Source organism: Heterodontus francisci, chromosome 41, assembly GCF_036365525.1.
Source record: "Heterodontus francisci isolate sHetFra1 chromosome 41, sHetFra1.hap1, whole genome shotgun sequence".
Classification (NCBI taxonomy): Eukaryota; Metazoa; Chordata; class Chondrichthyes; order Heterodontiformes; family Heterodontidae; genus Heterodontus; species Heterodontus francisci.
In genome coordinates, this window is record NC_090411.1 from 37735527 (window position 1) to 37749007 (window position 13481).

A 13481-nucleotide genomic window follows, 5' to 3' on the forward strand; every position below is an offset into this window, starting at 1 on the left:
CCACACTGCCAAGAATCCTGTCCTTAAGCCTATATTCTGCATTCAAATTCGACCTTCCAAAATGAATCACTTCACACTTTTCCAGGTTGAACTCCATCTGCCACTTCTCAGCCCAGCTCTGCATTCTCTCAATGTCCCGTTGCAACCTACAACAGCCCTCCACACTATCCACAACTCCAGCAACCTTTGTGTCATCGGCAAACTTACTAACCCAGCCTTCCACTTCCTCATCCAAGTCATTTATAAAAATCACAAAGAGCAGAGGTCCCAGAACAGATCCCTGCGGAACACCACTGGTCACCGAGCTCCAGGCTGAATACTTTCCATCTACTACCACCCTCTGTCTTCTATGGGCCAGCCAACTCTGTATCCAGACAGCCAAATTTCCCTGTATCCCATGCCTCCTTACTTTCTGAATGAGCCTACCATGGGGAACCTGTTAGAATTTTATAGGTTTCAAAATCCATTGGTCTGGATGATGACTACTACTGACAAGAAGCACCTCCTCCTCACACTCATTCTTGAAACACAGACATGCTGCCCGCTTCTTGTAGCCCTCGCTGTCGTAGGTGCGTGTCTGATTGTGCTTAATCTTCATCATCTGGCTCTGGATGGGCGGGCAGACAACCGCCTCCGAAACTCACAGGGGGGAAAGGAAGAAGAGAAGCTGGCAGACAAAATATAATTATATATTTATCAACAGAGGTCACGAGCACTCTCCATCCACCTAATCGCGCCTTTCTCTACTGGTCCGCTGGCTTCTCCTATTTAAATGGAGCCACATTCAGCCCGTACGCTGCTGCCATCTTCCATGCCAGACGTCAAAGTGTTGAGGGTGCCAATGGGAGAATGTACTCTGGGTGGAGGACCTAACAAGAGGGAAAAACCTACTTGACCTCATCCTCACTAATCTACCTGTCGCAGATGCATCTGTCCATGACAGTACTGGTAGGAGTGAGCACTGCACAGTCCTTGTGGAGACGTTGTCCCATCTTCACATTGAGGATACACTCCCTCGTGCTGTGTGGGACTATCACCATGCTAAGTGGATAGATTTCAAACAGATCTGGCAACTCAAAATTGGGCAGCCATGAGGCGCTGTGGGCCATCAGCAGAATTGTATTCAACCACAATCTGTACCCTCATGGCCTGGCATATCCCCCACTCTACCATTACCATCAAGCCAGGGGATAGAGTGCAGGAGGGCATGCCAGAAGCAACACCAGGCATACATAAAGAGGAGGTGTCAACCTGGTGAAGCTACAACACAGCACTACTTGCATGCCAAACAGTGGAAGCAGCATGCAACAGACAGAGCTAAGCAATCCCACAACCAATGGATCAGATCTAAACTCTGCAGTCCTGCCACATCCAATCATGAAACGTGGTGAACAATTGATCAACTAACAGGAGGAGGTTGCTCCACAAATATCCCCATCCTCAAATGATGGGGGAGCCCAGCACGTCAGTGCAAAAGCCAATCTTGAAGCATTTGCAACCATCTTCAGCCACAAGTGCCAAGTGGATGATCCATCTCGGCCTCCTCTGGAGATCCCCAGCACCATAGATGCCAGTCTTCAGCCAATTTGATCCGCATGATATCAAGAAACAGCAGAAGGCACTGGATATGGCAAAGGCTATGGGCCCTGAGAACATTCTGGCAATAGTACTGAGGACCTGTGCTCCAGAACTGGCTGCGTCCCTAACCAAGCTGTTCCAGTACAGCTACAACACTGGCATCTACCTGGCAATGTGGAAAATTGCCCAGGAATATCCTGAACAGAAAAGCACAAATCCAATCCGCCCAATTACCGTCCCATCAGTCTACCCTCGATCATCAGCAAAGTAATGGAAGGTGTCGTCGACAGTGCCATCAAGAAGCACTTAAACAGCAATAACCTGCTCAGTGACGCTCAGTTTGGGTTCCGCCAGGGCCACTTAGCTCCTGACCTCATTACAGCCTTGGTCCAAACATGGACAAAAGAGCTGAACTCAAGAGGTGAGGTGAGAGTGACTGCCCTTGACATCAAGGCAGCATTTAACCGAGTATGGCATCAAGGAGCCCTAGCAAAACTGGAGTCAATGGGAATCAGGGAAAACTGTCCACTGGTTGGAGGTCAATCATCTCAGTTCCAGGACATTACTGCAGGAGTTCCTCAGGGTAGTGTTCTAGGCCCAACTATCTTCAGCTGCTTCATCAATTGCCTTCCCTCCATCATAAGGTCAGAAGTGGGGATGATTGCATTATGTTCAGCACCATTCGCGACTCCTCAGATACTGAAGCAGTCCGTGTAGAAATGCAGCAAGATTTGGACAATATCCAGGCTTGGGTTGATAAGTGGCAAGTAACATTCGTGCCTCACAAGTGCCAGGCAATGACCATCTCCAACAAGAGAGAATCTAACCATCTCCCCATGACATTCAATGGCATTACCATCGCTGAATCCCCCACTATCAACATCCTAGGGGTTCCGAAGAAGGGTTACTGACCCGAAACGTTAACTCTGCTTCTCTTTTCACAGATGCTGCCAGACCTGCTGAGTGGTTCCAGCATTTCTTGTTTTTATCCTAGGGGTTACCATTGACCAGAAACTGAACTGGAGTAGCCATATAAATACCGTCAGAGGCTGGGAATTCTGCGGCGAGTAACTCACCTCCTGACTCCCCAAAGCCTGTCCACCATCTAAATGGCATAGGTCAGGAGTGTGATGGAATACTCTCCACTTGCCTTGATGGGTGCAGCTCCAACAACACTCAAGAAGCTCAACACCATCTAGGACAAAGCAGCCCGCTTGATTGGCACCCCATCCACAAACATTCACTCCCTCCACCACCAACGCACAGTGACAGCAGTGTGTACCATCTACAAGATGCACTGCAGCAATGCACCAAGGTTCCTTAGACGGCACTTTCCAAACCCGTGAACTCAACCACCTCGAAGGACAAGGTCAGCAAATGCATGGGAACATCACCACCTGCAAGTTCCCCTTCAAGCCACATACCATCCTGACTTGGAACTATATCGCCGTTCCTTCACTGTCACTGGGTCAAAATCCTGGAACTCCCTTCCTAACAGCACAGGGGGTGCATCCGCACCAGACGGACTGCAGCGGTTTAAGGCAGCGGTTCACCTTCTCAAGGTCAATTACGATAGGCAATAAATGCTGATCTAGCCAGTGATGCCCACATTCTGTGAAAGAATTAAAAACACAAACATATTTTGTGCAACAGAGCCACGAGCCATATCATCAACAGATAGCCCTTGTTGCGCAGAGCCACCCGTTAGTTTATCGTGATAGCTCAAATGCAGCTGGCACAGCAGACTGCCATAGAATGCAGGCATCATGACTGCTGCCAGGCTACTGGCCATTGTCCTCCATGATACACTGCTCGTGATCACACACTAGCCGGACATCGAGGAAGTGAAATCCCTTTCGCTTGCGATACATCTCAGAGTTGACATGCGGTGCCTACCAAGCGATGTGCATGCAGTCAAGTACCTTCCTGTACCATAGGGAAATCTGTAATCCTCGTGAAGCCGCATGCTTGCTCTACCTGCTGTTCTCTGGCAAGAGAGAATGAAATGTATTCACTTCTCGTAATACAGAGACCTCTCTTATGCAACAGTGGATGGGTAAACTGCTGAGATATTGTATATACCTCCTTGTCCAGCCTGGAAGGAACCCAATGCATAAATGTTCATTGCCACGGTCAACTTCACAGCAATTGGCAATGTGGTCCTTGGCCTGCTGAGGTGGTTTAGCTGCCACATATGGCAGATAGCTGGCATCTGGACTGGTAGTCATAATTAGAATTGGACTGGGATTGGAACTGGATCTGGAGTGGGAACTGATCTGAGTCACCTCTTTAAATGTGTGCGCCAAACCAGTTGTCTGGCATCGCTGTTTCTTCCCCTTTGCACCATTAGAACGGTTTGTCAGTATTTACAAACCCAGGAAGTGGCTGCAAATTGGGATTTTAAAGATAGATTTGAATTTATGCTTAAATTCAGAGAAACAAAATGAAATTTGTGACTGGATGCTCAACCTGAGCAATAGGAAATTGAATGCACCAGAGACAAAGTCCAAGTGCAGCGAGGCTGCGTGCTGACCGGGGAAACAAAGCGGAAAAAAAACAGATGTTTTGAAACACTTAACACTCAAGTTCGTTCAAAATCATTCTTTCAGCAGTTAATGAATAGAGTTAAAGGTCACAATGTCACCATGATAACCATATAAAGCACTAAACTGTCAGAACAAGTGAGCCCTTACTTTTAACTTGCTGTGAATCTCACGCGACTTTCTTCGAGCAAGCACCTGAATGTGACTTGATACCTAATGGGGGAAAGAGAAGAAAAAGAACGAACTTAAAGGAAGTGTTTTACATTGATGATGGTCACTGTTTAAAAAAAAAAAAGAGTGAATGCCAGAACCAAGGGTCATTGTGACGTTCACCAACAGATAAACACAAAGATGAGATGAAACCTTGGGTCCATAAAGCCCACCATGTAGCCAATGTTTTAAACACTTGCATCATTCACCCACACCGTAACTCCAGAAATACACTGCAGCTAATTTAGGAAAAACTCTGGAAATTCCTCCCCAATTCTCCAAAGATAATCAAAATACTCCCCATATTCAAAATTGATTATTTGCGGACACAGGCCAATGATCCAAGCTCCAGCCCAACACCACTGGAGGGCAGTGTACTCGCAGGTAATTTCCACCACACACTCAGGCACCCAAGGAAAAAAACACCACACACGCCCTCTCCCTCCCTCCCAACTGCACATGCCCCTCCCCAACCACGCGAAATAGACAAATTGCATTAAAAACAAAATCCACATTAACAAACCTGTTTGCGTGTCCGTGTTTTTCCTGTCCGCAGCTTGATATATCTAGCGATTAACTCATTGCGTCCTGAGGAAGGACGAAATAAACAATTAATAAGGCAGTTTTAAGATGATCTTTTACATAAATAGACAGACACCTGCTATATTCCTTCACTTCAAGAAAACATCTGTGCATTGGGAATTCACACTTCTCGCACAGTCTCACCCCTCCTAGTTCACTGACCTCCCCCAGCCCTCCGCTCCAAACACCAGGTTTGTGTGTGCTGAAGATAGCATTGGCTTTGACTTAACAGGGAGCCAACTCACACCTGCACAACAAGAGTTACCCATCCCAGTGTAAGCAGCACTCCACACCAAGAAAACAGATTGATTTTGAATTCCAATCACCTTGTGCCCTTTTTAAAACCAAGTGACAAAGTTTGGAACAAGGTAAAAGGGGCAAACGAAAATCCCGTCGGAGAGAAGAACAGAACTTCTTCAAGGTAGGCATTCCTGGAAGAGAAGTGGCAGTGAATTAAACACGAAAATAAAAGCAAAATACTGCGGATGCTGGAAATCTGAAACAGCAGAGTTAACGTTTCGGGTCAGTGACCCTTCTTCGGAACTGACAAATATTAGAAAAGTCACAGATTATAAACAAGTGAGGTGGGGGTTGGGCAAGAGATAACAAAGGAGAAGGTGCAGATTGGACCAGGCAACATAGCTGACCAAAAGGTCACGGAGCAAAGGCAAACAATATGTTAATGGTGTGTTGAAAGACAAAGCATTAGTACAGATTAGGTGTGAATATACTGAATATTGAACATCAGCAAGTGCAAACCTGAAGAAAAACAACCTGAAAAAAACAGTGGGTGAGCAAACTGAACAAACTAAGATGAACTGAAATAAATACAAAAAAAGATTGGAGTTGGCTGGTTGGAGATTCCAAGGACTAAAAATTGGATATGGTGGCCCATTTGCGGGCATGGTGATGGAGATGCTTGATTAAGGTGATGCAGGCACTATGCAAACTTTGTGTTAAATTAACTCAGCTCTCATTACACATTATAAATAATTGCAAAACAGCATAATGTGCTCTCTGCCAACATTTAACTTAAACACTGCTTGCTTTTCCTTTACTAGGCAACCGTTTCAGGCTTTGGTCTGGTTTTCTTTCGCCAATTTTCAAAGTTCCTGCAATTTGCTCCAGATTGCCAGTCTGCACATTGCACCTGCCAGGCCTTGAGGGAATGAGTCTACTAGAATTCTCAGCAACAGAGTCTTTCACCATGCTGGGGATCAGCAAGACCTTGGCCCTTCCGAGCAGCTGCTGCTGGTCTTTTTTCCCTCTTCCCTTTCAGATCCAAGCACCATTTACACACCCCTGTCTTCGTTCACAAAGGCCTCTAAAGGATCAGCTGAATTAGTGCAATGACGTTATTAATCAGCAGTCTAATAAGCAAGGCCTAGTGGTTTTGAAACCTCTGTCCAAGTAGCTCAGCCCCCTCAGACAACGTTTTATATCACAATGGATCTGTATATTTCTGTGTCTGCTCCTGGTGTGGTCAAGTGTTTCTTCCCTGCTCTCTGAATACATAGGTAGCAAATAATATACACACAAATAAAGCTCAAACCATAAATTAGAGTTATATAAACACAAAGGTTTTATAGCTTTTTTTAAGTCTCCCCTGACTTTCTAAAGTTCACTCAATTAATATGGTTATTCTGCTGCTTTGCAGTAATTCTGCTACCTTGAAGATTCCCTTTTCCATTATAATCGATCTTCATGCTGTTGTGGGTACCTCCCCACACTCAGCCAAACAATCTTCCCTCTGTTCTGATGAAGTTGCCACACCTGCTGTGTATTTCCCCACATTTTCTGTTTTTATTTCAGATTCCCAGCCTCTTCAGTATTTTGCTTTTGTAATCTTCCTTCTCCCACTGTCCTTTTGCCCTCCCAAAATTGCTCACTCCTCTTGCAGCTGCTGCCTCCCGTCTCTGCCAATGGTTTGATCAGTACATCCTGCTGCAGACCATTGCCAATATGATGGATTCAAACAGTGTTCAGAGCCAAAGACAATCTTCACCAAATGGGCCCCATGTCCATTAGCAACTCACAAGTACTTTATAAACATTTAACAAAATTACAGAATGCAGAGTTACAGAGCTTTGCCTTGATGTGAAAGCTGATCTCTCTTTCAGAAACACATGTCTTCTTGCTTTCATTCCTTAAAGATGATGTGTTTTTTCCCCTCACCCTCCAATACTCAGACGTGAGATCACCAATCTCAGACACAAAAGTTTATCCTCAGCGATAGGAAAACTGACTCAAGCAGAGTGATGTTGACCCGCTCTCTCACAGTTCCAGTAATTACTCTCGTGCCCAGCTTCAGCTTTACAGCTGTTTCGCATTAAATGTCTACTGTAATCTTTACAGCCTAGAAATTGCCATTCTAGTTAATACGTTCAGAACAATAGCAGAGAGTGAACTTACTACAAGTATGTTGGGCTCAGACAACATTACTGCTAACAAATTCCAGGCTTATATCTCCACTTTTGTTTGGTCTTTTGTCGGGAGCTACTGTGAAGAACACAATGGTTGCAATAAGTGACTTCTCTTATGCTTCGAAGCACCACTCAACAACAATCCCATGTGTTGTACACAAAATTAATAAATCAGAGGTCAGGCATACACTACAGGTTTTGTAAACACACAGTTCAAAGGTTCTGATATGAAAATACAGGTGCCAATGTCATTTCAACTCCAAAAATGCTGCCCAGATCCTAACATGTCCCCTTTACTGTATACACATATCTGCAGTGAACAGACTAGTTTCAGCAGTAGTGCAATCATAGTGACCAGGAGATCCTGGGTATGGTGTTTAGTGACATAACCTCAACCAGGGTTGCAGCAGAGGCACTGTAACTGGTTTCTGTGCCTTTCGAATCCTGTATCCTAGCATGTCTTCTAGGGGTCAGGGGAGACACTGCAGAAAAAAAAATGACAGCTTCAAGTTAACTCTCACTGGCTAGGCGTTATACTTCAAGCTGCTCGTTGTATAATTTTGGGGCTTTTCCTATGTTACATGCTAGCATGTTTGGTCTGGGGCCCGATGTCTACAAAAGGGAACTAGAAGAGTGATGGGCCCATAGATGAACAGAAAACAATATACAAGGAGTCTCTGTTAAACCCTTCATTCATATACACAAATACAATTACACATGTTACATACCCTCTCATACAGAGCTACACATACTCAACATAAACTTTACAAGATTTTGAAATTCGTTCTCTAACTATTCATCAAATAATTCTGGGAAAACAATCCAGTGGAAACTGTGGGAAGCAAACCAAAATATTCCAGCTTTGACTGGATTAAATATTTCTGATGTATCCTGGGAAAGTATGCCCATCAACTCCAAATCCAGACAGGGCTCCTGCCCAATTCCGAATTCAGACACGGAATAGGCTCCTGCCCACTTGTGCTCTTCCAGATATTTTATTGAAAGTGTGGCTGGATCTGGTACAATGTCACAAGGCTCAGGGAGGAACCGTGATCCAAGTGGCAAGTTTAGTCAGATGATCCCATTCTATTTTACAATGTAGAATTTTATAACCCATTCTCCCCTCAACCAATAACATGAATTTAGACATTCAAATTTCAACTGGAAAAAGCCAAAGTCATTTCTATTTCCCGGTGGGTAAGAATTGACAGTTATTTCTGCAACACCCTTAAGTGGTCTTAGGCATCTTGTAGAAGTCACTTGGTCTCATTCCTGGTGTTTTTGATGTTTGGAAGCACATTGCAAAGCAGTTTATGCTGCTCATTTTCTCTATGCAAGCCTATGTTATTACTCACTCTAGGTGTTCGTACTAATCCCAAAATCTTGCATTGACAATTGCAGTAACAGACTATAGCTAATCATTGCCCAACAGTCTGCTCTGAATGAAGGTGGCTCGATATGTTTGAAAAAAATCCCTTTTAGATAGAGACTCCAAAGCAGCCATACGGGGAACAAACTGTGTAACTACACTTGACCTTCTGCCAGAGTCCCTGCAGCTTGTGCCACATTGACAAGGAACTATCAACATATGGAAAATGTCAGAAATGACATCTACAATCCACAAGACATAGACTGCAAACTCATTTAAACACATGCAGCCAGCCGTGTGCAGCTAGTCTCAGCTGCAGGGGTGGTATAGGTGGTACAATTCCCCTCATTGGCTTTGGGTTCAGGGGAGAGAAATATCAGCATGTTCCCCCAATCATCATCCTACAAAGAATGCAGAAGATGAGTGACATTAGGTTCAGTCTCAGCCGTGAAACCTCCAACGATTGATTAACTTTTTCACACTCATTGCCTGGGCTCACCCACAAAGAGTGGTCACATGGGTGGGATACTGGAGGGCAGCAGCCACTCTTCACTGTACCCCAGCAACAGTCTTCAGGGGAGGAGCCACAATAGAGAAATAAAGACCATTATATTTCCTTAACTTGTAATCATGATGGACAGGGGCAAGAGATGAGATGTACCAGGGCTAGCGAGTGGGATGAGGGGGTAGGGATGGTGGCATAGACAATATGGGTATACATGTATATTGGGAGTGGGCAGGAGATAAGCTATACAAGGAGGGGAGGGGGAGCAGGGGGTTATGGGAGACAGGAATGGAGATATACAGAGGGACAAGAGATGAGATGTATAGGGGGCAGGATACAGCTGGGATATAAAGTAAGAATTTCAAAAGTAATCTGCACATTTGTCCGTGGGGAGCGACAATCATCAATCACAATCATTGGCTGCTCCTGCAATGACCTTCATGCTGAAGGATTGTATGGTGTAAGGTGGGTCCCCAGCATGGTCTGCACATTCAGCATTTTTGAAATGACTGCGTGGTTATGTTACAGCAGGCCAAGAATCCAGGCCATGTGACTGCCTGGAATTGGGACATGGAGGCAAAAACAACATGGGTCAAGAAGGTCAAATGGTTTATAGTTTACCTGTTTTTAAAAACGTCCTAGCTGACTCTTGCTGGAACAGTTTCTAGGGCTATCAACTTCTCCAGTCACTCATTCTTCACATATACCTCAAGTGTGCGAGTGAGTACTGGCAGTATGTTCACATAAAGAGACTACAGTGCAGCACGATCCCATCCTCATCCAATGACCTCTCACATATGTTTTATGGCAGGAGTCACTAGTCATCGAAATTAGGATTGCTGGGGGCTTTCCCCACCCTAGCCCAGGGTGCTGAGGCCAATTGCAGCATCCCAACTGAGATCAACATGGACTGGAGATAGACTGTGGGATCTTCCTTAACAATCTGCAAAACTTAGAGAAGCTGAAGAACTCCAAATAAAAATGTACAATAAAAAAGTATTTGCATTTATATATTGTCTTTCATGAGCTCGGGCATTCCAAGGCACTTAAAGCAAATTAAAGTACTTTTGAAATGTAGCCACTGTTGCAATACAGGGAAACATGGCAGACAATTTGTGCACAGCATGACCCAACAAACAGCATTGAGATAATCTGTTGGTTGAGGGATAAATGTTGGGGAGAACACTTCTGTTATTCATTAAGAGTATTGTGGGATCTTTTATGTTCACCTGAGACGGGCCTCGGTTTAATATCTCATTCGAAAGACAGCATCTCTGACAGTGCAGTCCTCCCTTAGTACTGTACTGGGGTGTCAGCCTGGAGTTTGTGCTCCATTCTCTGGAATGGGGTTTGAAACCACAACATTCTGACTCAGGCGATAGTGCTGTCCACCAAGCCTTGGCCAACCAGCACCTAAACACCCTGTAACTAACATGTAGCTTGTGAAGGAAGGGAGCATTTAGGATCTTTTCCTACATTAAAGGTGCAATATAAATGCAAGTTGTTGTGCTCGTAATCCATATGGGACAAGCAGAAACTCTACCGATTTCTCAGTAGTTTAGTTTGGCGTCTGTAAGGTAGTTTCTGTGGGCAGAAACACTCAGTTTTGACTAGGGATTCCACATGAAGAATGGTTACTGCAGGGAGGTACAAGAAGGTAGCTTCCACCTGTGGAACTGCACCCCAGCAAGAGTCCACTCCCTCAGGACAAGAGGGAAAAACTGGGGGTGGGGGAGGGGGAAATCAAAATCTGCAACAGCAGCCTACTCGTTTTTTTACTGGGTTAAAATGACAACACGCACCAAGTGTTGGGTCGAGCAGACTGTTTGAAAAGTAAGTCTGAATCAATCAGTAAAACATCAGAGCTCTGGTAATCAACATGGACAATACACAGTTCAATAGAACATCAAATGACATCATGCTGCCTATGAATTCCCTAAGCACCAGGCTGTTGGAATCAAACACTGGCCACATGCAAATCTGATACTTTTCATGTCGCGGCTAAATTGGCCTCAAGGTAAAACTGAATTGGTTCACAGGCTAAAAAGAGCAGGTCAACATGTGAATGATTCAAAGAACACCCAGATCACAAGCGACTGACCCCAAATGTCAGAATTTATTTTAAAATAGGGTCCGTCACACACCCTTTACCCGATCAGGAAGCCTGCTATATAGCATGGATCAAATTTCCTCTTTGTGACCAAGGAAGTTTCGGTGTTCAAATGACCTTGAGACTAAACCATGAGTCAGGGGCATGTTACAGCAGGTCACGCTAATCCAAACCACTTCCTTTCCTCACCTGTCCACTTTGACATTTGACCGTTTCACATTCACGTTCAAGGCAACATGCGCTTTTGCTCTGGTTCTAGAACTCCTGTTGTCGATTTGACATGTGTCAAGTAAAGCTGCGTTATTTCATTCAATGAAAAAATACTATACTACTGTGGCAGTCTTGAGACCAAATATTAATGCTGACCTTACATGTGAAACACTGAAAGATCTGATCCACTGTGCAGGGCAGGGTGACAGCGCTGGTGTTGACAAAAGTGTCTTTAGGACCCTCCCACATCACAGTTGATTATAGGAGTAATACCAGAGAACTGGCAGCAGTTCAGAGCCTCATTCCAGTAGGAGGGGGAGGGTGGAAATGAAGCAATTAAAAGCTAATGAAAGACCTTCAAAACAAATGGGAAAACCAAATGAACTGAGGTGTTTTATGTTTTAAAAAGGAAAATTAAGTGAAAATCTCATTTTGTTCATCCACTACACCAAAGTCCAAATAGAAAGCTGTGCCTTTGAAATTTCCTTCTCACCATCAGGCTAGGGGCACATCTAACATTTAACCTCTCAGAACAGGCTAACACTTAAGTCACTCCAGTCCCTGATGCCCTTATATAAAAGCACAATACTGAAGATGCTGGAAATCTGAAATAAAAACAGAAAGTTCTGGAAATACTCAGCAGGTCAGGCAGCATCTGTGGAGACAGAAGCAGAGTTAACGTTCAGGTCAGTGACCTTTCATACAAGGTAAACGAGATAAACGGAAATCCTGTCACAAGGATAATACACAGTTCAACAGAACATCAAAGGTCACAAAGCTCTATATCCTGCCTTCGAGTACTCCACATAGACGGACAATTTATGTACACCGAATCCCCAGAAGCTCCAACACTCTGTCCGTGCACTTTCCCTTCCAATTTCTGGTCAGAACCACTTGCAACAGGCTCACTCTCACGCCTTTAATAATATCACCATCAAACCAGCCAAGCCAGTCACTGCAAGATACATGCGAGTGATCTTCAGAAGACCTTCCATTTTAAACTTTTTCATATTACAGCCTTGCAGCTGTTGACAGCAGCAGCAATAGGAGCATGATGTAAGTGAGATAATCCTACAGCAGCATTAGGGGCTGGAGAATGATGTAAGTGAGATAGTCCTACAGCAGCATTAGGGGCTGGAGAATGATGCAAGTGAGATAGTCCTACAGCAGCATTAGGGGCTGGAGAATGATGTAAGTGAGATAGTCCTACAGCAGCATTAGGGGCTGGAGCATGATGTAAGTGAGATAATCCTACAGCAGCATTAGGGGCTGGAGAATGATGTAAGTGAGATAGTCCTACAGCAGCATTCGGGGCTGGAGAATGATGCAAGTGAGATAGTCCTACAGCAGCATTAGGGGCTGGAGAATGATGTAAGTGAGATAGTCCTACAGCAGCATTAGGGGCTGGAGCATGATGTAAGTGAGATAGTCCTACAGCAGCATTCGGGGCTGGAGAATGATGTAAGTGAGATAGTCCTACAGTAGCATTAGGGGCTGGAGAATGATGTAAGTGAGATAGTCCTACAGTAGCATTAGGGGCTGGAGAATGATGTAAGTGAGATAGTCCTACAGCAGCATTCGGGGCTGGAGCATGATGTAAGTGAGATAGTCCTACAGTAGCATTAGGGGCTGGAGAATGATGTAAGTGAGATAGTCCTACAGCAGCATTAGGGGCTGGAGCATGATGTAAGTGAGATAGTCCTACAGCAGCATTAGGGGCTGGAGCATGATGTAAGTGAGATAGTCCTACAGCAGCATTAGGGGCTGGAGAATGATGTAAGTGAGATAGTCCTACAGCAGCATTAGGGGCTGGAGAATGATGTAAGTGAGATAGTCCTACAGCAGCATTAGGGGCTGGAGAATGATGTAAGTGAGATAGTCCTACAGCAGCATTAGGGGCTGGAGAATGATGTAAGTGAGATAGTCCTACAGGTATCTATAGCAGCAGTTT

At 44.7% G+C, this 13481-nt stretch overlaps 1 protein-coding gene across 3 annotated transcripts in view; it reads right to left on the bottom strand.

Annotated features, from left to right (window-relative positions):
* The window catches only part of LOC137353714 (transcriptional enhancer factor TEF-1-like), an 86827-nt gene that overhangs the window by 43987 nt on the left and 29359 nt on the right, over positions 1-13481 (bottom strand). For all 3 annotated transcript variants that reach the window (XM_068020079.1, XM_068020077.1, XM_068020078.1), the window contains 2 exons: positions 4855-4919; positions 4272-4334 (listed from right to left, as the gene is read on the bottom strand). In XM_068020079.1, coding sequence (XP_067876180.1) covers positions 4272-4334; positions 4855-4919 — 128 coding nt within the window. The remainder of the gene's footprint in view (positions 1-4271; positions 4335-4854; positions 4920-13481) is intronic.